At 34.4% G+C, this 24,915-nt stretch overlaps 3 protein-coding genes across 3 annotated transcripts; all 3 read left to right on the top strand.

The window, feature by feature from the left end:
* Positions 1 to 1,016: 1,016 nt before the first annotated feature.
* On the top strand, positions 1,017 to 3,211 carry LOC131675220 (uncharacterized). The gene is made up of 2 exons (XM_058954131.1): positions 1,017 to 1,079; positions 2,270 to 3,211. The coding sequence occupies exon 2, from the start codon at positions 2,434 to 2,436 to the stop codon at positions 2,860 to 2,862; it is 429 nt and encodes a 142-aa protein (XP_058810114.1). The 5' UTR covers positions 1,017 to 1,079; positions 2,270 to 2,433; the 3' UTR covers positions 2,863 to 3,211.
* Positions 3,212 to 7,274: 4,063 nt separating this feature from the next.
* Positions 7,275 to 9,486, top strand: LOC131675444 (uncharacterized). Its single transcript, XM_058954426.1, has 3 exons — positions 7,275 to 7,506; positions 7,997 to 8,225; positions 8,315 to 9,486. Exon 3 carries the CDS (start codon positions 8,436 to 8,438, stop codon positions 9,255 to 9,257), a length of 822 nt encoding a protein of 273 aa, XP_058810409.1. The 5' UTR covers positions 7,275 to 7,506; positions 7,997 to 8,225; positions 8,315 to 8,435; the 3' UTR covers positions 9,258 to 9,486.
* An 84-nt stretch (positions 9,487 to 9,570) lies between these two features.
* On the top strand, positions 9,571 to 24,438 carry LOC131669048 (uncharacterized). The gene is made up of 10 exons (XM_058943663.1): positions 9,571 to 10,076; positions 11,047 to 11,277; positions 11,345 to 14,107; positions 14,173 to 14,533; positions 14,596 to 14,987; positions 15,062 to 15,711; positions 18,988 to 21,664; positions 21,748 to 22,102; positions 22,266 to 22,652; positions 22,735 to 24,438. Exons 3-10 carry the CDS (start codon positions 11,485 to 11,487, stop codon positions 23,414 to 23,416), a joined length of 8,127 nt encoding a protein of 2,708 aa, XP_058799646.1. The 5' UTR covers positions 9,571 to 10,076; positions 11,047 to 11,277; positions 11,345 to 11,484; the 3' UTR covers positions 23,417 to 24,438.
* The last annotated feature ends 477 nt before the right edge of the window (positions 24,439 to 24,915 follow it).

Raw genomic sequence — 24,915 nt, 5'->3', positions numbered from 1 at the left:
AAAACACCATGCCAAGTAAACGCAAGAAACAGTTGAATATTCGACTATCTTGAATATTCGATTGCATATTCATAAAATGTATATGTAAACATAGATTCATGAAAAGCAAAACAGGGAAGGGAATAAGTATAAATTATATAAAGTACGTCGTGTTTAATTGTTACACTATTCGAGTAAATGAAGGAAAACCAGATTAGAACACAATGAAAAAATAATCGTTCTGAATAATTATTGCAATTATTGCTTATCGTCGCTGGTATGTAAATAAGTTAAATATCAAGCGATTTCATTGCTACTTAGGTTGAAATACGATTATTATTTTCCTCAGTCGAATTAGAAATAATCAAGTTTAATTCCAACAGAATGATACTTAATTTTCAACGACTCAAGTTTACATACTAATTATTTATTGTGTTTAAACTGACAAGATGATTATATAGCACAAAAATGCAAATATACTCATACATAGAGGGTATACATTGAAATAGTTGACACATTGATATTCTATTAGAACAGATATCAAGTTAACATCATCATATAGTCTTCATTCGAAAATTATAATATTTTACTTTGAAATAATATAATTAAAAACTGAAGTTGTTTTATGACTTTACATTATTTAAAGACCTAAGTACCAATAAGCAATTTGACGATAACATAATTTGAAATGCTTCTGTTTGTTCACAATTAGTATCAATTAAATTGCAACTTTTGAATAATTCACTTTAAATGCAGATAGATATGTACATTCCTTCGTTCACTGCATTTTGAACTTATATATACAACTAATTTACACATCAAATCCCATAACACTATTTTCAAACAGGCTACTACATTTCATATACTGCATTTCAAATTCTTTACGCCTAAACATTGATTTGTAATTAGTTTTTTATTCATTTTTTTCAACGGAAGTCTGGAACAAGAATGGCAAGATAGGATTTTCGTATCATTTATTACGTTTAATCATATTTCACACTAAGTTTTTTTCACTTTCCATAACAAATTAGCATAGCGACGCCTTCTACTAAGAAAGACCTATCTCGGCGAGCTATTCGAGAAGGGGGTCTATATCGTTGGTGAGTAAAAAAGATCTTAGTATTTAATTCGAAAAAGAGCTATTTCGCGGACAATTCAGAAGGTGCTATTTTGGCGATCTATGTGAAAAGGTGCTATATCAGCGATTAGTTCAATAAAACGCCATATCGGCCGCTAAATTCATAACGTTTCATCGGCAATACTCTCTGCTTACCGCGGAATATGAAAACGGTAAGTTAATAACATTTATATGAGTAACAACTATTTAGGAGTCCGACTACATTTATAATTTTATGCTGCAAATATAATCAGTAGCAATATGCCTGATCATAATTATGATATGTCTTGATTACTTTCTGTTTGTTTCTGATCAAGTCAAAATCAACGTGAGATAATTTTCTTTCGTTGAAGTATTAGTCGTATGCAATAGGTTGATGATAACAAATTTGGAAATATTTGCAGCGGTCAAAGTCTCTAAGAGCATACTTTGTTTTTTTGTTACTTAGCAACTTGCAATATCACATTTGGAATGAAAGTATATTTTTTCTCTCAATTTTAATATATTTTCAATATTACGTTGTTGGCATGCAACCACTTACATAAATTTATAAATAAAGTCGGACTTTCAAGTAATAGTTAGCACGCATTACGAGCTTACCGTTTCTATGTTCCACAGCAAGAAATGAGTTGTGTAGATAGAATGTTACTAATTTGGAGAGAGCACTTTATTTTTATTTTTCAAATTAGAAATTAGCTCTGACATTTTTATAGCTTGGCGTCTTTATAAAGTACGAATTTCAACATATAATTCGTCTTTGATGTTTTTGAAAAGTAGAATTTTCAACTGAAAATTTCAAATGAAAATAGCATATTTCTGAATTTCATTGTTCTCACTCACCGAATCTTTGATATAAATAAATAATTAATTACTCTGTCAGTTTTGTTGAATCCACTTTCGTTATATGAATTTAATTTATAATAATTAAAAAATTCACAATTAAAATTTTATTGCAAATAATAACCAGAGATCATATAATTCATATTTGTAAGTGATATATATAAATTATCAAAATTACCGTATAGGCATATGTTAATATAAGTATCTCATTACTAACATGAAAACTGTTATTAAGAAATGAAATACCTTGAAGGCCCGATTCCTTATGCATTATCTTTATTAATAATTTGAATTGGTAAAAATATAAATTAATTTGTTCCCTGACCTTTGTAGAGTCTACAGTCTTCAAAACACTCAAACTCGACTCAGCCATATCATACTTTGTCAACCGTTCTTTGGTCCTGCCTTATCCAGAAGTTTCATTGCATACGCCAGAACTAATAAAGTGTGATTTCTTCTTAGTTGTGAGAACGACTACTATTCAATTAGAAATCAAAATGTTGGCGAAACAAATGCTATTGAACAAATGCTCTATAGCACCGGTTATTCTGATTGTGATAGTTGTCAATGTGAGTTACGCACATGCAGATTGGGAGGTGATTATGAAGTTCGGAGAAGAGGTCAGTCCGAAAGTACAACACCGATACAAGCTTGCAGAAAATATAATCACCATTCCATCAATTAACAACTCCGTTAGGAACTTTGCCGTTACCACTCAAGCAAACCGCCAAATGGCCACTAAGGTCATATATGTATTTAGAGCAGAGGAAAATGCAAAAACAAAAATCAACAAAGACTATTTTGTGGGCCTCGTTGGCGGAGGTGTCGGTTATACTTGGGCCACTTTCGAATTTACGACACTTCCGAATGCCAATAATGAAGAGATGAAGTTTGCCGTGCAGCTCATTGGATTCTCAACCAGTTAATGATTACTTTTGTTAACAAATCAAAATGTTACGACTCATATTACAACCATAAACTTCAACATTTTACTTCATTGTTATTTTGAAAAATATCAATGTTAACCTCTTTGAAAAATGATTAATAATATAGTTATTTACTATATCACCAGATCAATAATCGTTATACCTACAGTCGTTTATAAAGAACAACACCGAAACTAATTTTTAAGTTACTTATAGCATACAATTTAATCAATGTAAAAGTTTTTATAAACAAAACAAATTCTAAAGTCTACAAATCTTATTCGCAAGATTGTATATCTCCAGTGTTCTAAACTAATATTATACAAATAAAACTAAAAAAATTCTTCATCTCGATACATATCTATTTTTATTCCATGTTGATGAGGGGAAATCTTGTATTTGACTACCTCTGAAAGTGCAGTCCGTAAAAAGTATGGAGAATCTTACAAACTAAAATCTTCCCAAACTGAGTTACCCTCGCCACTTATAGCACTCTCCGGTACTCCTTTTCAGTGGATTCTATTCTGATCACAAGGATCCCTCTTTGTATGCTCTTTTCCTTAGCCTATCAGTCTTTCGCTCTCTTTAGTTATCTCTTCTCATTGCTAGCTTCTCATTGTTCTCTCTTCTTTTTTTTTTCTTTCTAATTTTTTTTTCTTTAAAAAACGGAGTACATTTTACTTACAGGTTTCATACATGGTAAATACGGTATTTTAGAAATATGTGTCATTATTATAACAATTTTACTATATTAAATTATTTAATTTTTTATTATTGCTATATTTGCCGAACTCGAATGCTAAATCAGAACGTATATGTAACATTGGACTTTGCAAATAAGGAAAGATCAACTAGGCTATCAAACGATTTGTAAGATTTTATTATCGCTGCAATATATTCACAATAAAGGAGAAATAAAAAAATTTGTGCTTATTGAAGAAATAATTAAAGAGATGGAAGATAGCAATACAAACTTAAAAGAGAAAAAGTCGAAAAATTTATGTATAAAAACTAAAAGTGATGAAGCTATTGAATACAGGAGCAGAACAATATCGCAAGATTTAATAAAATCTTTTAAAAGGGATGATAGTAAAGCATTCTGGAGCTGGTAGGAACTCAGGCCTTTACGGCGCGCTACCACAGTACTTAGGGCCTAACTTGGATGCTATAGCTAAAAAAATGATATGGTTCTTAACCTATATAGTTTGTCATCCACCTTGTACGTAAGTCTCATCGCGGTGCTTTTTAATATCGTAGATGTCTTGATGATTTTGAGCAGCAATACTGAATTCTCGGTTGCCTTAGTTCTGTATTTTTCATGCTTTTCTATGCGCATACACCAAACTTCCTGAGCTTCTTGTAGCTCCTTAAACAAATTAAAGTCTGATGAAAAAGTGTTAAATAAATTTCTTTCATAATTTTTTCCGTAGAATCGATTGCCGTGATTAGTTTTTAAAAATACTGGCTTCTTGGGAAATTTTTTTAAATAACTTTTTATAAACAATTGCAAAAGGCAAAAGAAAAAACACGGATAAGTTTTTTTTTCGATATGCTATAAATGGCGTAGTTAGTTTGAAGCTATCTTTTCCAATTTCGCCTTAGGTCTTAATGGATTAATTTAGGCGGTAGTCTCCAGGCGTATTAAAGTCATCCTGTTCCCGGGGTTGGTTTTGGTTCATTGAGGTGGTTGCTTCTGGGTTGGCTCGGATGCGTCTTCTTTCAACCTTCTTATTTCCTCCTCCTTAGCGGTGGTATTCTCTTTCAGCTTTCGTATTCCGCTGAACGTTGGAAGGAAGGAAGGGCAGAGGCAGTTCTTTCGTCCACTTTTTTGATGAGCTGGCAGATTAGCCAGGACACTAAGTTGCTCGAATGGATAAAGGACCGACCCTGCAGAAATGGGATAAAACCCCGCAAGTCCGCGAGGTCTGTTTGGGTAGAGTTATCCTTTCTATAAAAGGTCATAGCCAAAAATTATTGTGAATCAATTCTCCGAACATGCGTGCATATGCAAATGTTCGGATAATGTAATTTCGTGTATTAATAAGACTTTTAGTGGCTAGAAGTGAAAATAAAAAATCATACGTATTATAATAGTTATCAATAGCAAAGTGGTAAAATACCAGTCTGCTAACATGAAGGTTTCGGCTTCAAGTCTCAGTTAGGTCAATATTTTCTTTCATTTTTCCATTTTTCGTATCTAGTTGAAAGTCTATGGAAGCTGGCCACGTTATTTTATCCACAATATGCATGTATAATTTATTTATACAACTTTTAAGAAAAAGTTGATTATTGGTATACAAAACTTGTATAAAACTTTTACCAAACTTGTAGAAGGGTTATACAAATTTCGTACATATACTTTAAAAAATTTGTATACATATTTTCAGTGGAGCTTGAAGTTTTCTTCTGAAACACTAATATTTGTGATTATCTTCTAAAGTTTTTTGAAACAGCTATCTGCAATAGAGAAAGATATATATATATTACCGTGGTATTAAATGCAAAATTTTGGTGAATTGTCTCATACAAGTTTACAACACAGATATAAATTTGAACTTCAGACGACACTTTGTGTGCAAAGCGCGTTTTTGGCAAAAAACGTGCGTTGAAAATCTCACTTTCTACACGTCGTATCGAAAAATACAGTAAGATACATGTTCGAGAAAGAGTTTTTCGTCTCGTATATCTTTCCACCCTCGTTTCGCTCAGGTATATAAACGCCATACGAGATAAAAATCTACTTTCCCGCACTTGTATCGTAATGTACTATTACGCAACTGAAGGATGAAAGTGGAACGTGGAATATATACCTAAATCGATGTTAATAATTTGATGGAATAATTTCCGGCCCCTAGACGCAATTTTTCGAGCGGTAACGCTGCATACGTTCATACATATGCACCCTAACGTGCCTATTCGCTATGTAAGAGTTGATGAATAATAATTTTTGAATAAATAATATTACTGATTGCAAACAAAAATTATGTAGAAAAACTGCGTATTTTTGTTAACGACTGAATAATTTTTTTTGTACAGAAACAACGTTATTACGCCACGTAGATACAATTACTTACAAATTAAGAGGTGTCAACTTTGAGATTTTTTTATTGATGAAATTGAAATTGCATGAATTTGTTAATAAGTTTTAGAACTATCAACCTGGTTTTCTTAAAATTTTTTTGGAACGATTTTCTTTAATTTCCTTCCGTTATTTGTAAAAAAACATCAAATTATTATATTATTATTATTACCATTAATATTAATCAGATTCAAAAAATAAGGATGTTATTATAATAAATGGAAGTGCAGTTTTTGTACCTAATTTATTTTTTATTATTTGCAATTTTTCCAAACTTATCACCATTACATGAAAGAATATTTAAAATATTATTAGATAACTTAAAGGGTGCGCTTAAAATAATCAGTATATATTTAAAGGGTTTCACTCTAAATACATCCAATGGTATAACTTTCTTTTATTTATTATTATAGGGAGAGTCTACATGTATATCTTACCCCTACCCCTACCCTTACCCTACCTGTCCAATGTTTCAATGGAGTGTCCTATTTTAACTGTTATGTATTCAATTGCAGATTGATTTGATAGTAAGCGTTGACACATATAGCATTTTTATATCGAGTTTTTTGCTTCGAATTTAATCAACACGTTTTCGTTAAAATATTTGTGAATGAAATGAAATGGTAAGTGATTTTATAATTTGTAAATATGTAAAAAAAATTTGTAAATCATTACTAAATAACATCTTAATGTAATTATTTTTAATTAAAATAAACTTACAATAAATACAAAAATAATATATAAACAGTGCAAAATTTTAAATATACGTAGCCTAAGCAATACAACTTCTGTACAGAGAAGCGTTTAATACTTACTATCGAATCTGCAATACAATAGATAACAGTCAAGATAGGACACTCTATTGAAACATTGGACAGGGTAGGGGTAAGGAATTATGTGTGGAATCTCAGTAATGAGTAATCTCACGTCTCTGAAATATATCTTACAGACTCGCGTGAGGGCGCTGGCTCATGTTCAAGTTCTCGCGTCCCCGGTCTTAATCCCAGACCTAAGGGTCTGTCTCCATAGGGCCTGCCTGAGTCCGTCCGAGCCGGCCGAGATTTTTTATGGGCACGCCATCTCTATAATTTCGTGTTCATGCGTTTCTCGTATTGGCTGCGTCCGATCGGGCTCGTTTATGTAAACGCAGCCATTCACTATGAAACTCGCCATTGGATACGAAATTATAGAGATGGCGTGCCCATAAAAAATCTCGGCCGGCTCGGACGGACTCAGGCAGGCCCTATGGAGACAGACCCTAATGCATCATGTCTATCTCAATTTTCGATTTGGACATTTGGACATCAGCTTCTGCATGATAGTGGCAACGCGACTCATTTTCATATATAAAATATATAGCATGCCTGTAAAAAATTCACAGAAATTGAATTTTATTATAAATGTTTCTTTAAACATAATTAGTTATTATTTATTGTAGAAGAATGCCTTTTTATTAATTCAATTGTATAATTGATAATTATTCACTGATAATCAATCAAATAGATTATTTGTTATTTATTAAAAGCCATAGAATAAGTTCTAACATCAAATAAATTTTAGATCAGGTATGTATTTTTTTTAATTTTAATATCTTGTTTTGTTATTAGATCTCAATCGAAATACAATTTGTAGTAGTTCTTGAAATGGTACTTAAAATGAATAGATGGTCTTTGTGTGATATTGTTAATTTACAGGACTTTATTACATATAACAGTTAGTACCATTAAAAATGTGTTAGTCAATGAACATTATAATTTTTGAAGAAACAATTAGTATAATTAGCATTCAATTTGTTTTTTTTTATTTCATGCTATCATAGATAAATACTAAAAAGAAAAACAAATGTCATCATTATTAGTGTAGTTATTATGTAAAACAATGGTAATTACGTAAAATTTTAATTATTACAAATTGCAAATTGGATAATAAAATTATGAAAATAACTTTATTTCAAGATAAAATGAAACAATCAAAATGATTTCAAATCTTTTTATTATTTCTCATATTCATAATTTAATGTTCATGCTCAACTAATTCAAGTTTTATCATTTTTAGAAGTAAGCAAAATCATTATTTTAATATTGATGGCGTTGAAAAAATCAAATTCAAATGAAGTGCAGCATAAAAGAACAGAATAATTCTATGGTCTTGATAGTTCTACTCATATTAAATTTGTCATAACTGGGACCGTAGTTTAATCGACTTGGATTATTACATTCGAGTTGGAGGTTTTTTCTTTTGAAGGATACTATCGAACAAAGTATTGTCTATTTTTATTTAATCTGTAAGTAAATATACAATTTAAAAACATAAAAGAAAATGAATGAGGTTATGTATATTTAAAATAACTAAACTAAATATGAATTCACATAGGAAATCCATATTCCAAAAATAGTGAGAATTACATGAAACAACTGGCATACATGTATAACTAAATTATGATTCTGTATCATAGTATAACATCCACTGATGTAAATTAAGTATAAAAACAAAAATGAGTTATGACCTAGAGTTAGACAACACATCAGATGCAATGAGCTCACATTTGGTACTGCACAATATGGTGGCAACTCATCAGCCAAGGTCTGATTCCAAACACTACATGCGGTCAATGGAACGCTATCTTGATGAGAGTGATGATCACGAGCTCAACATACAAGACTCTCATGGTCGCACAGCTCTTCATGTAGCTGTTCAATATGGAAACGTTGAAGCTATTGCCGGTCTCCTAATGTGCGGAGCCGATGTAAATGTGGCTGATAAACAGGGTAAAACGCCGTTCACCTACTGTCTGGAAACATTTGATCAGCGCAAGTACCAATCAAACCACATGTTTTACATTTTTCTTGGTCATGTGCACAAGCTCATCGAACTGAATCTCTACGTCAACGAGGAGAACCGCCAGTGTTATTCGAAAGCTCGCACCCGACATGTATTTAATGACAAGCAGCTTCGAATAAGTTACGCTGTAGAACTGGATAAAATGGAAGATGTGAGAGTGAGCAATAATACAACCTTAAGGAAGGTTTTGTACGAGGGTGCCGAACAACTGTCCACCTCGACGCTAAAGAGACAAATGCTTGAGGAGATCGTTACCGCTAGTGACTTTTACCGTGAGTTTCCGAAACTCTGTTGTCTGATCAAGTTACAGTACAGGCGGGGTATTACTAGAAGAAAGCAGATGCAGCCTCTGAAATATGCATTACGGATATTGCTGGGTTTGAGTATGCCAGATCCGTGTACCGAACCCATTATTAGCTATCTAACTGACAACGATCTTCTCAACTTACTAAAAGCTGTAGACTATGATTGCTAATGACAACGACGTTATTACATTATCATTACGGAACGTATAATGATTTTTAAAATATTGTTTTTATAAATAGAGATTGTTTCTAACGAGTGCTTGTTTATTTTTTATTTCTTTTTTAAGTTGTTTTAATTCTAATTGTTAGGCTGTTTTAGTCAACGAAATTTTATTCAATAGCCTATTTTTTATTATTTTCTTTTGTAACCACAAAATAATGTTTATTTAAAACATTAGAATAATTTTATGGCAAGTACAGTGAATGACAGTTTCAGTAATCGTTTATTATTTCTCAATAAATTTCTAAGAAAATCAAATTATTTTTAGCATTGTTCTATTGAATGAAAAACAATGAAAAACAAGGGTTAAAAAATACTGTTTTGCATGCGATACGCATGTAAATAGAATATCCATTACTGTAAGTAACCAATTAATATTAATTTAGATTTTACAGGTTAAGTTGTCTCAAAACTTGTATCATAATAGTTTGAAATTTTCCTGTAAATACCAAATTCGTGCTTCAGTAAAATCTCGCTGTTAGTATACAGCACTACCCTATGTGCCTTAGCGTGGAAAGCGCATGTGCAAAAATGACAAGTGCTTTAACTACAGTTTGCAGTCTGCAGTTACACAGCTGATTCACAAAAACAACCGGTTACGATGAGTAGTCGGGTAATTTCAGCAAAATAAGTTTGTTTCATTGGTTTTATGCGATTATTTGGATTTTGTGATAAGATTTGAGAACTTACATTTTGTTATTCACTGGATTACCTTGAACGCAAATAACAATATATTATTAGCACCTCGAGGTTAGTCAAAGTAACATAGGTACGTACGGAAAAAATTGAGAAATTGAATTTATGATAATCGAATATATATTCGATTAAAGGGAAAAACAGTGCTTCTAATTATAGTTAAACATATCAATTTGATTTTTTCAATGTTGATTAACTATTTAAAATATATTTTTAAATGCGGTCATAGTAGATTATTTATAGCTTGATTTCATTTCAAACTATTCCGCTTATAAGGATCATTTAATCATGAGTCACAACTAGAGATTTGTACACGCGCTGCGCGTTTCAACGTAACTCGCAATCAATAAAAATGTATAAATATTGTAGAATAATTTATAAATATAAAATTAAAATTTAATAAATGTATGGAAAACTATTTGAAAAAAATTGCATTTTTCCAGTTCAGTATATGTTACTTGTCAGTTCAATACTATTTCTTATATGTCACAATAATATATAGGTCTTACATTTAATGACTGGAGAACACTGTATGAAATTAAGTTGTAAATTTATAAAGTATAAGAAAAGAAAGTACAGAAAATATTAATTTTTAAGGTAGAATAAACAAAGCTTTTTTTATTATTTTTTTAATTACATTTGTTTAATAGCCTTTTAAATCTTATCATTTATTTAAAGTTATAATTTTATTCAGATCCGTAGAAACATTAGAATATAAATTTTAATATGGGAAAAAAATTGAATTATAAAATATGATCTTTTTTCGTGATTGCGTAAATTAATTGCAATGTGTGTCTACTTTTTCCCACGTTTATCACGCCGGTCTTATAACGATCGTTTACTTGTATTATTTCTGCTAACATTAATCGACGATAATTAGTTTATTCATATTTCTTGATAGACTTCGGACACTTTGAAAAAAGTGATATCATAGCCTCTGTTCTTTTCCTTTTATAAAAGACGTTTTAAGTTACTACAGTACATTTTTTTGTATATTTGTATTTAATAATGCTACGATGATATATTTGCTATTTAACTTGCAGTACCTGTCCCTCTTATACAGGATTGTGTATCTACTAGCATCCACTTTATTATACATTTTTTTGAGAAGTCATTCAGATTATGGTTGACGCTGGCCGTTGAAAAATATTGAGAAAAATCTAGTCTTAGAATGGTTGTCTCCTAACGATACCATCTCCTACATGTTCCAGAAAGATGTAATCTTAATAAAAGGTTAAATCATAGATCTATTTGAGTATTTGGAAGCAATGTGTGTGAGTTGTAGTAGCATAGAGAATATCATTTGTATTAAACGTGTTAATAGAAATTTAATGATCGTAGGTATTTGTAAAAGCAGATTTCATGACATACTCAAGTTGAATATTGACCTAATAGCATGATAGTTTTCTTCACATATTAATTTGATTAGATGATTACTCGATAATCCATCTTGACTGCATGCATCATTCGCCAAGGGAAAAATGAACTCTAAAGATTACATCAAATTAGCTCAGCTGTGTGCTGCGATGCAAGAACAATCAAATAAAAAACACGCTATTATTCATGAAATCCTACAACGCGAGGGTGACATCAACTTTAAAATCCCAGCTCAGAGCTACGTAAAGCAATATGGCGATGATTACCGCAGTTATGCGGCTTTGCGCTGGGCGCTGGATTCTCGAGAAATCGACGTATTCAACACCCTGCTGGCTCATGGTGCTGATTTCAGCCTGAAAAATGAGAAAGGAGAGACCATCCTTCACCAAGCCCTCGCCAACAGTTACATGCAGTTTGCAAACTGTTGGAAAATAAAGGGCAGATTGGAGCATCCGTTCATCGATTCCATCTTGTTGGCGCACGTAAACGCTAATAATTGCGACAATTCCCGCAACGAGTATGGAATTTCGTACTTTCACGCAGCTTGTATGACGAACAACGTAAAAGCCGTTGAATTTTACTTGAATCGCGGTGTGTTGGTTAACGAGGCTGTTAATGCGGATTCTTCGGTGCTAGCCGGTTACACTGGCTTACATTTAGCTGCGAGATACTGTTGCCTTGAAATTGCCAAGCTACTTTTGAGCTCTGGCGCTGATCCACAGCTCAAAGATAATAAAGGTCTGACACCGCTGCACATGTTGATCGAGCGAAACATGCAAATCGTCGACTGGATGAACACCAGCAAACGAGCGTGTTACGATCAGTTCATCGCTGATTTCGAAGATAACGAACAGATGATCGAACTGATAATGTCAAGGAATTACAGTAGTTGGAAATGCCTTGATGGCATAGGTTTGTCGCGTTTCCACGTGGCTTGCACGATTTACGATCAGTCGAAGATCGAGCAGTATCTCGGAGAACTTATCGATTTGACGCGCTCTATCAAGGCCAATTCTCCTATTTGGCCTGGTTACACAGCTCTTCATTTTGCGGCACATTTCAACGTCGAGACGGTGAAGCTGTTGGTGAAAAATGGAGCGAATCTACTAGCTAAAGATGCCAGGAATATCACGCCTTTCGACCTGTGCTTGCAGAGATACGAAGCCGAACACATTCACTTTCTCATAACGAATCAGCCGTCGTGGAAATACATTCTCCTATCCGACAATAAAACTCGCTTGTCCGATCTCGTGTTTGCCATGCGGTCGGCAATGGAACTCAATTTTTACCTAGACAATATTGCGCACGTAAATACGTTCGTTTCGATGAACTCGCCGCTCTGGCCAGGTTGCACGCCTCTACATTTGGCAGTAATACTTCCCGAGAGAAACCGCGACATTCAAGATTTGCTGGCAAGCACCGAATACAATCCGCATGAGGAAGCCGACAAGAGGTACTACAATTGTAGCCAAACCAAGGAGAAACTCTATCTGTTACGAATTAAAGTCTGCTTGCAATTCAATGCCGACGTCACTGCCCAAGATGTTCGTAACTCAACCCCTCTTCATCAAGCCTTCCGTTTGCAGAGGGAGAGTGCTGTTAACGAGCTTTTGCGCAACCTACGAGAGATTAGAAATTACTACGACGACGACGGTCTGACATATCTGCACATTGCTTGTGCCACGCAACGTCGAGACATCATCGACAAATTGTTGGACAGGAGAAACGTGAACGAGCCAGTGCCAGCGAGTTGCAAGTGGTTCATCAAACCTTATTACTGGGACAGCAGCACCTACGCATTTCACATTAGCGCCGAATCGACATTACTTCATATTGCCGTCACCTGCGAGAACGCCGATTTGGTCGAGATGCTCCTGAAACACGGCGCGGATGTTTACGCCAAGGACGTGAATGGCTTGACACCGATCCACCGGGTATTCGTCATACGTTCCCGCAGTAGCATCGCGCTAAACCTCTTCTCGACAAATCCTCTGAGAAATTGCGTTATAGAGGGAGGTTTGAGTCATTTACACGTGGCCAGCTTGATGGCTAACAGAGAGTCAGTAAAGAAGCTAATCGACAACGGAGCGAACATCAATGGAGTCGTCAATCATAAGTCGTCTGTGCGTAACAACGACGACGGCACATTACTGTCGGGCAACCCAGCGTTCGACCTCTACGATGACACTTCGTCGGACCCAATGCGCTTTTTGAGTCTCTACGACGGCCAAACGCCACTGCACTTTGCCATGGACAATCATCAAGATCCGGACGTCGCGAAGTTATTGTTGGAACATGGCGCTGACGTGCTAGCTAAGAAACCCGACGGTTCAACGCCGCTTTACAGCGTTCTGGCGGATAATAGGCATCACAGTTTGACGGACTTTTTTGTTTCAATGCTGAAAAAGGATTCCACATTGCAAGAGCGTATATTAAAGGACGCGGGAATAACAATGTTGCATGTTGCTTGCGCTACATTGGACGTAGATTTCGTGAAAGAACTGCTTGCATGTGGTGCCAACGTCAATGCTCGTACACACGATGACTCGCATATTTGGCCAGGATGTTCTCCTCTTCATATGCTGATGACGCCGCTGTCTGAAGACGAAAGAGATAAGATTGGCGCCGTGATTAATCTGTTACTGCAGCATGATGCTGATGTTACATCAATCAATGTCAAGCAGAGCTCGCCAATACACAAACTCTATTCTCTCATCGAACCCTACGGTAAGTTTGATATATTAAATTATGCCAATTGCAATTGTTACCAACTGTGACTCGATTTATTTCAGTTGAAAACCATCTTCATGTGGACGCTCTTCTCACGGCTCAAAAGGATTACAGTATCAATCCTATAAACAGTAAAGGACTGTCGCACTTTCACGTGGCTTGCGCCAGGAATCAAGTTGCTATTGTTGAGGAGTTTTTGAAGCACGGCATTGATATTAATCAAGCAATTGATCATTTTTGCATCAGTTTTGGAGGTTACACGACTCTTCACATTGCCGTTTTCAAGGACAGCCGAGAAACGATTGATTTACTGCTTAGACATGGAGCCAACGTGAACGCCGAAGATCGCTATGGGAATACTCCGCTTCATGTCACCGCTGAACGAGATGATATTTCTAGGAGATTAATTGAACAAATTATCAAGTATAAATATATTCCATGCAAAAGCCATCATTCGCATATTTTTCATGCTTTTGTCGTTTCAGCGGAGGAGCAAACATCCATGCAAAAAATCTGCTTGGTAAAACTGTCTTCGAGGTTCTCATGACAAAATGGACCGATGTTTCCGCCCCAGTGTTAGAGCTTTTCCTCAAACATGGTTGGCAAGTCAACACGTTTAATCCATTCAGCGAAGAAGGTACCATTGCAATGGCTTTCAGTACGAGTAATGAAAATATAAGGGGCGTCGAAAAACCTGCCTTCCAAGCGCTAATGAAAGCTCCAGACATAGCGGTTGTAGATGAAATTGGTCGTAATTCCATTCACAATATCGTTTCTATGCAGCAACCTCAGCATAATAATTCAGCCGACGATTACGCGGATGCTATTGAAATACTTGTACGCTTAGGTTGTGACTATGATCATCAAGATACTTTGGGTAATTTTATTTTAATTTGCTGAATATTGTTCTTACCTTTATTCTCAAAAAAATTTAATGTCTGTCTGAAACAGGACGAACTCCTCTACATCTTGCTGTTGAATTCCGACAAATCGAAGCCATAACAGGTTTGCTGCAATCTGGCGCGGATGTTAATATAACGGATACAAAAGGCAACCCAGCTTTTTCCTATATTTTGAAATATCTTCATAAGCATTTAGAACACGATCGCCAAATAGTCAATAGATTGTCTGTGTATTTGCTAAAGATGGTTCGCTTGGGACTCGACGTTAACAGAATCAATGTGGAGGCTATCGTCGCATCGCGAAAGTCCATCCCGTTCAAGATAACAGTGGACAAGGCATTCGAAGAGCAATTAGAGAAGGTGAAAGAGCGAAAAATCAGCTCGACTAATATTAGGCTTCACGATTTTTTGTCCGAAACTGGCGCAGTGTCTTCCTATCCATATACAACTCCACAAGAGCGATACGCCATAAAAAATTTTTTTGAAAATGACTTCGAGGCATTACGAAAAGAGTTTCCTGAGGTGGCTGGCTTCCTCAGATTGCAGTATAAAAAAGCTCGCGCGAGACTTGCGCTTATTAATCCTGCGATTGCATCACTCGGAATTGTTATAGGGTTTGAATTGCCTGTACTTTGCTTCGATGTTGTATTAAAGTTTTTAAGAAATGAAGATCTCAGAAATCTGATAGCCGCGGCTGATTATTAATTATGATGACTTAGTATGATGTTCTTTGTAAAATTATAGCTTTAGTATGAAAAATCATATATTTTTTTAATCAATTTTATTGATAAGTGTGAAAAGAGAGTAACCAGTAAAAATTGTTATATATTTTGCGCTGGTATGAACATTATAGGCTTATTTACAATCATTACTGTGACAGTTTGTTGGATTTATAACAAGAGAATATATTTATATTACAATTATAAGATAAAGATAACCCATTAACGCCTAAATGACATGAATTGTTAGTAAATTTTCAATGGGTTTATTTTGTATGTTATTAGACTAAAAAACATTTGTAATACCACTATTCTGACGAAAAAATTGATGTTCTTTCATAATCAAGGCTTGAAATTTTGATTAAACACCAAAGAATAAAGATATGGTCGATTTAATTATGAACAAGGTTCAAATTTTCGAAAAGTTTTACTTTTGGCAATTTTTTTGGTATGTTAATAGACGGAATTCTTGCTCCAATCGTAATCAGAAGTGATCAGGATACTTTAAAATTAACGGTAAATTTTTATACAATTATTGAATCACTCCTTTTTACTATATAGCGGCTAGAACTTGAAAATTCTATGAAATCATTAACTATTTCTTTTTCGGAATCTATTAAGTTAAGAAAAAATTATCTAAGAACAAATATGCCTTAAAAATGATCAAAGAACACCCTTAAATTTTTTTCAGAATTCCTAAGATAAATTTTATTTGTCAAAAATAGCACAAAATTGAAATATTCAGAAATTTTTTTTTTAAACTTTAAAAAAATTTGAGGGTGTTCTTTGATCATTTTTACGATATATTTATTCTATATAAATGTTCACTAAACTCAATAGTTTCTGAAAAAAAAAATTAGCGAAATACGTCATTTGAACTTTAATAATTTTTTTCTCGAAAAAAATAAGCCCGTTGAAAACTTATTAACAATTAATGTCGTTTGAACGTTAATGGGTTAATTCTAGTATATAAATTACATGCAGCTGTTAACAGTATATATTTTTCATAAAAATTTTTAATTTATTACTTCAGACTTGATACTTGTATTTAACAAATTGTAACATTTTGTTTATAACTTGAAAGTCTATAACATAGTTGTTAAACTTATTAAAACGATGTGATTTAGTCTTTACTACAATAATTATAATAGAAATTGTAAATGCAAAACTAGTGTATAATTACCTGTAATAAAATATTATATTCCTTCATTGAACTAAGAACATTAATTGTCTTGAGTTTTCATTTTAATTTTCATTTAGTTTTCTGTAACATAAAATTTGTCAACATCTTTTAAATATATTTAAAGTTATATTATATGAATATATATAGACGTAATGAAACGATATGATATATATATTATTTTTTAGGATTTTTCATTCTCAAATAATTTTCAAAGTTCAATAATATCTTATGATTTATTTAAAAGATGTAGATGCTATATATTTTTAAATTATACTGTACATCATAATATTAATAATCTAATGACAGTTTTGGAGATTGCGGCATGGAGTTCCGGATTCCGGTCCAGCGCGGCGGCGTGTGCACGTTGCACGAGTAGCATGACGATGACCGATTGATTCTAAGACTGCGCATGTGCCAAAATATGTATAGTGATGTAAAAACAGCTAACAACGTAATTTGGCCGGGTGCTAGTGAGTGCACACTCGTGCTCTGTGGTTATGTGTTAAATGAAATGTAGATTTCAAAACCATTTGAAATATATTTTCATAGAATATTACGTTGGAAAGTGATATATCTTTATTTTCTTCGTACTTATAAGTGATGATTGAATGTAAGAATTCAATTCTTTTTTGCAAAATAAGCCGAAAAGTAAGGTTAGCAAAAGTAAATAAGTTACTAATTTTAACACGTAATAAATGCATATGATACCATTTAATAAAATTTACTAATCTAATAAGCTTGTTTATTATCCAACTACAAATGATTAACAAAGGAACCTTCAAATTCTTCAAGTTGAATCTTTATAAAACGTGATATTGCTAAAAATAGATTCATAAAGAAACTTGTATAAATAACATGCTGAAAGAATGTTATTTTATACTTATATGATTAAGAGATGATTAGATGCGGTTTATTATGTCCAATTATCCATATTTAGATAGCAAGGATACTATATATCATTTATGATATTTTTAAAGTTAATATTTTTAGTTTCTCAAAAACTATAATATCAATGAGAAGTTTAACATCTGTATCAATGAAAATTGATTTTAATGATTTTTAACACTAGTATTACTATTATTATTATTTTTATTTTTAGTTTACATACTTCATAGATACTTAGATATAGATTAATAATGAATTAAAGTTGTTAATTAAAATTTCATGAAATTTTTCTCTTTCAGAGTCTGTATCAGAAAATACTCTAGATCTTTGCAATAAAAAGAATATCAATTTTAAAAAATTAACCCAGGACAAAGTTAATAAATGATCTTTGACAGAAAGCGTAAGTAAATATTCAAATTGAACATTTGTTGTTACAGTATATCTCTACATACAAACAATATCATGAAACTTTTTATCCAATGTTAATATTTTAGAATATAAATATTATACCAAATTTATATATTCATTAATTGTAAAAAAACTGGTTTGTATTTTAGTCTGAAAAATAATCAAAAATTAAATGCTATGCGTAAATGTAATATAAATGTAAATGTAAATATAATAGTAAAATAGAGTTACAACATAATAATTAACAAATGACTCACTTAAAATAATTATTGCAGGAATGTAAGCATCAATTTCATTGATTACGCTATAAGAAGTATGATTATTATAAATGCCTGATAGACATTCATAATAAGTTATTAGAATAAATTGTATTAAATAAGATTGTATTGTACAAATATCAAGAGTATATTATACGTGAGTAGCTAAGAAATTTTTATTTGATTTCAATCATAAACTGTTTTGTGTCTATTGTGCTTATATTATTTTTATTTATAAACAATGAAATAAATTTATTTTTTACAATATTTTGAAACATTTTAAATAGATATAGTTGAAATTTTTAGATTACAACAATATGCATAAAGTATAGTTAATATGCTCTTTTTTGAATTATAAAGAATGATATTTTATTGAATTTTTATAATTCATTTAAGTGTTTAACATTGGTATTTTCTTGTTAGTTTTGAATTGAATCATTTTTCAACTTTATTAAAGAGATTTTTATTTTTTGTAACAAATAATTTGTATTGCTCAGATATAAATATTCAAATGCTTTGTTAGCATATGATTTGGATTACTGAGGATAACAAAATGTCAACCCAAAACGGTGAATCAAAGAGTTTGAAAAATTATACAAGATTAGCCCAGTTCTATGGAGCGATTTCCGCGCTTTCACTTAAAAAGTTTACCATAATAGAGGGAATCCTACAACGAGATGGCGACATCAATTATAAAATCTCTTCAAACAGTTTTGTCAAGTATAGACGACCACATTTACTAGGTTACACAGCTCTGCATTTTACACTTGATGAGGGTGAGGTCAAAATATTTGATTTTTTAATCAAGCGTGGGGCAGATTTTACAATAAAAAATGACAATGGGGCAACTGTACTTCATCAAGCCTTCGAGAACAGTTACAATAGATCTAAACGTTGTTGGAAATTGAAAGGCAAGCAGAATCATCCGTTTGTTAATTTAGTATTATCAGCACACGTAGAATACAAAATCTCAGCAAATCCTTGCAACAAAAACGGCATATCACATTTTCACATCGCTTGCATGGTAAACCACGACAAAGCCGTTGAATTTTTCTTGAACAACGGAGCTTCGGTGAATGAAACCGTTCATAGAAATTCACTAGCGTTACCTGGTTACACGCCGTTACATTTCGCCGCAAGGTACTGTGCTCTAAAAACAGCCGAGCTTCTCCTCAGGTACGGTGCTAATCCAGAACTCAGAGATGCTCAAGAAATGAGTCCGTTACATATTCTCATCGATCGAAATATGGAAATCGTCGACTGGATGAAAACAAGCCTACGAGAGAATTTCGGGCAATTGGCATTAGATCTCGAAGATAACGAGAAGATGATAAATCTACTATTTAGCAATTGCAACGATTCGGACGTTGTCGAGAACACAGGTTTATCGCGCCTACAGATAGCATGTACGTTGCAAGACACGAGCTTAGCCGAGCAGCTAATCCAGAGGGATGTAGATTTAGAGCATTTTGTAAATACGGATTCAGCCCTTTGGCCAGGTTACACAGCTTTACACTTTGCAGCGCACTTCAATTTCAAAACCGTTAGGATACTGGTAAATGAAGGAGCCAACATTCTGGCACAAGACTCCAAAGGAGTGACGCCCTTCGATCTCTGCTTGCAACGTTACAAAGCTGAGGAAATTTACTTCCTCGTGATGAGGCAACCGTTGTGGAGGAACGTGACCTTCTCGGACGGCACAACTCGATTGACGAATATAATCTTAGCGATGCGTTACTCTTGCACTTTCTACACTTTTCTGCAACAGATAGACGGCAACATAAATATGTGTATTCCCTTCGATTCACCAATCTGGCCTGGCTACACGCCTCTCCACTTGGCTATTATCTTCCCTGAAAGGATCAATAACATGAATGACTTGATCGAGGACACCGATTATTTTGGAACGAAGAAGGTCACACCGGCGTTTTACAATTGCAGTTTCGATGACGAGCGAGTCTACCTCGAACGAGTCAAGGTGTGCTTGAGTCTGGGTGCCGACGTTACTGCTCAAGACGCGCGTGGCTTGACGCCGATACATCTGGCATTTCGACTGCAGAAGGAAAACGTTGCGCAGCTTCTGCTGCAATTCCACCAAAAAATCGTCAATCCCGTGGACGACGACGGCTTGTCGCACTTTCACATCGCTTGCGCCACCAGGAATCTCCATCTGGTCGACATTTTACTGCGTAGTGGTGTAGACGTGAACAGCCCGGTAATGTCGAGCTTCAAGTGGTTTGGCATGCCGTACTATCGAGAGACAAGGCCTTACGTGTTCTACATTAGCACTGGTTCGACACCGCTGCACATCGCCGCTGCAGGCGAGAGCCCAGAGTTGACGGATATGCTAGTAAAGAACGGAGCCGATATCTACGCCACTGATGTCAACGGCTTGACGCCCATACACAGAGTACTGACGACTCGGGGCTATAAGGAAACGGGCAGTTATTTGACTTCGGCTATCGACCTCAAAGACTGCACGGTCAGAGGAGGACTGAGCCACCTTCACATCGCTTGTTTGGTCAACAACGTGGCTGCGGTCATGAGCTTGCTCGATCACGGATCCAACATCGAGTCGACCGTCACCTATCGGCTGCCGATAGAGTATGGTCGAGGGCAGGCACCCGAGCTTCGCGATGTGTTCGTTGATCCCTACGATGACCGTTCGCTCGAGCCGTTGTCCTTTCTCGCGCCCTACTCCGGTTACACGCCGCTGCACTTCGCTATGCAGGAGCATTGTAAGGACGTGATCAAGTGTCTCATTGAACGTGGCGCCGATGTGCTGGCAAAGAAGGCTAATGGCATGGCGCCGTTGTACGCGACCCTCGACTGCTCGTATGCCTACATGGCTAGTGTTTTCGCGCAAGTGCTCAGGAGTGATGTCAGAATTCAGAAGCGCATGGAGGACGACATCGGACTGACCATGCTGCACTTAGACTGCGTCAGTTTGAACATTGAAGGAGTCAGAGAAAGGCTCAACGCCGGGGTTGACGCCAACTCGCAAGTGAAGGCCGAATCAAGTGTCTGGCCTGGATGTACTTCTCTGCACGTACTCATGTCCAGGTCGCACGATGAACGTAATAGCCGTTCAACTCTTGAGATCATCAAGTTGCTGCTACAACACGGAGCTGACGTTACTTTGATGAATGAGAAATGCGTAACGCCGGTTCACGAAGCTTATACGCTATTCCATCTTAACGGTAATCTCCTACTAAACCTTAAACCTTCAGTTGCCATCTGACTACTCGTTCGCTACTCGATCTTACTTTTTTTTCTTGGGTAGCTCATCCTTACGTAGATATCCTTCTGGAAGGACAGCGAGATTATAGCGTCAATCCATACAGTGTCGACGGTATCTCACATTTCCACGTAGCCTGCAGAAGAAACAAAGTGAAGATTATTAAAAAATTTTTAAATCACGGCGTTGATGTCAATGACGCGATCGATCACTTTTCCAATGATCATGGCGGCTACTCGGCTCTCCACCTGGCTATGGTTCACGATGCGAAAGAAACCGTCGATCTGCTTCTATCGCACGGAGCTGATGTTTTGGTTGAGGATTATCTTGGTAATACTCCTCTACATGCTGCTGCTGAACATAGTTCGTCTTCCAAAAATTTGATAGAAAAAATAATCAGGTACATTGCTTTTTTATAATCTTGTGTAAACATTATTCATCTGCATATAATCATTGCAGCATTTATTATTGATTCTAGTTCATGAAAGTGGATTCTTACAACATAACTTTATTCGAAGTAATCCGTTTCAAATTTTTATAACGAAAATGTTATACGTTTACAGCGCTGGAGCAGACATTCATGCTAAAAACGTATTAGGGGAGACGCCTCTCGAGTTACTGTTGAATTCAAGCGATGCTCCAGCATCAGTAATCGAGCTGTTTTTAAAACGCGGTTGTAAAGTCAATGTATTCAACCCTATCAGTCAAGAAGGCTACATCGCAATGGCATTTAACACGGTTAATCAACGTTCGAGCGCCATACAAAGGCCGGGTTTTCGTGCAGCACTGAGTGCTCCCGATGTGAAAAATCTTGACACAATGGGTCGCAACGCTGTTCACAATATCGTCTCAACTTTCAAGAAAAATAATTCAGCTGCTGATTACGCTGATGGCATCGAAATTCTTACCAGAATGAATTGTGACGTTGATCATCAAGATAACCAAGGTAGGTTATTTTATCTTGACATTTTATTTTGAATGAGAGATGAAATGTGGGATTATAATAGCACTTTTTATCACGCCAACAGGTAGAACACCTCTCCATCTTGCTGCTCAATTGCGAAACTTCCAAGCAATAGCTGGTCTATTGATGTGTGGCGCCGATGTAAATATTTTAGATGCAAACGACAAACCGGCATTTGCCTATAGCTTAGAGCATAGCGAACGTGGTCGAGAACGCGATTTACATATTATCGTCACATTTTCAATGCATTTACGCAAACTTCAATTACTCGAGCTCGACGTTCATCAGCTAAACATAGAGGTCGACATCGAAGCAAGGAAAAGGTTTCCTTTCGATGTTAAAGTGGCTGAACGTTGTCAAGACGAGTTAGAAAAGCTGAAGGAGCGAACAATAGATCCTTACTCGGTAACTTTGTTCGACTTCCTGTCAGAGACTGGGGCGGTGGCTGCTTATCCGCATATGCCGCAAATCCAGCGTCACGCGATTGACGAGTTTTTTTACAACGACAGTGTCGGCCTATGTAAACAGTTTCCTGAATTGGCTTGCTTACTCAAACTGCAGTACAGAAGGGCAGTGGCCAGGATGCCACTTATGGAACCTGCGACAATGGCCTTAAGTATTGTTTTGGGATTTGAGTTGCCTTTATTATGCTCCGATGCTATTGTCAGATTCATGAAAAACGAAGAACTGAGAAAACTTATTGCCGCTTCGGAGGAGCAGTGCGACACAAGGAAACGTTTGAAAACTTGATAGTGGATGAATGCAAAGTTAGAAATTAACATGCGTTTGTGTTTACCTATTTCCAAAGCGTATTTATATCTACTTTTGAATACATTTGTTGAATTTTTACAATGAACTGATACTCGACATTTAAAAAATAATGTATTCGAGAACTTTTAATAGTATAACAATTGTAAATCTGCGTGTAGTTTACGACAAAGAAGTAGAGCTTTGGAAAAGATACATATAGGTAGGCTTTTCAATACATTGAAATTGTAATATATATTGAATAAAATTATTTGGTTAGACTTATTATGTTGTTAGTATTATAGTTATATGAAACATTTACAACCATCAACTTGTTCTCCTCTTATTAATAAATTCAACAGGGAAATAAAAAATTCTATGTTCGAAGTATCAGTGTAATAGTTCGGAAATTAAATTATTGTACTCAACCGACATATTACGCATTTTTTTCGCATACAAATATTTTTACTTATTTTATACAAAATATTGTTTTAATTTATTAAATAAGAAAAGAAAACGAAAATTCATAACAAATACGTTTTTTCTTTAAGATATAATATTTTGACTGTCTGGTACAGGAACGAAATAGTGAACGTTTAAATAAAGTTTATTTTAGTAGTTGGCCGGGGTTATTTATAACGGTTAGTCGTCAATATTTGTTACTACATTTTGTTTTTTGTGCATTAAATGCAAGTCAAGATTAAATAAATCATAAAATTGAAATTTATATAACAATAAATAAATACATTTAAAAAATTAATTCTGAATACCTTTATAAATATGTTATCATGCATGTTTTACATAGTCTTTCATTTTTAAAAGGTGAACTAGTCATGTTTATCAATTTTTCGTATAATAAATAATTGGTTTTGGTAGGAGAACCACAATTTGCCTCGGTGGTTAATCTATTAGACAATTTTTTCTTTACCATACTTTGAAAAATATAACTATTGTTCTTCATGTAAACTTTATGGTTTTAATGATACGCGACCATGAATACATCATTTTAAATTAACTTAGAAACTCCAAAAATAAAACTTGTACTACGTTTACTTATACTTTTTCTCTAATATTGTGTATGTAAAGCTCTTTACACATCTACTCCCTCCCTCCAATATAGTTATAAATTTCTTTTTTTCTCCTATATTATTTATTTTTTAATAAATTCCAGTATTACAAAAGTATTAATAATTTTAAAAGCACGGCTGAATTAACCGCTGTCTCATTAAGAATTGATTTTTTTTATTCAAACATAAATTTTAACAATTCGTAAGAAAATTTAAAATTTATATTTGCCGAAATATGGTGGACGGACTAATACAAGGTATAGAAATTAAAAGGAGTTTTAGTAGTTGGCAATATCGAGAATAAAATATCCATCAACTTAATTAATCATAACTAGAAACATGCGCACGATGACTTAGAAGACAAGTTAAATAAAATCGACTGGTAATTAAAATCTGAGTAGAGAGATGTCTTCAAAATTACTTATTTTAACAAGA

This window comes from Phymastichus coffea, unplaced genomic scaffold (assembly GCF_024137745.1).
Source record: "Phymastichus coffea isolate CEN01 unplaced genomic scaffold, Cenicafe_Pcof_1.1 PCOF00001, whole genome shotgun sequence".
NCBI lineage: Eukaryota > Metazoa > Arthropoda > Insecta > Hymenoptera > Eulophidae > Phymastichus > Phymastichus coffea.
This window is presented reverse-complemented; position numbering and strand designations above follow the sequence as displayed.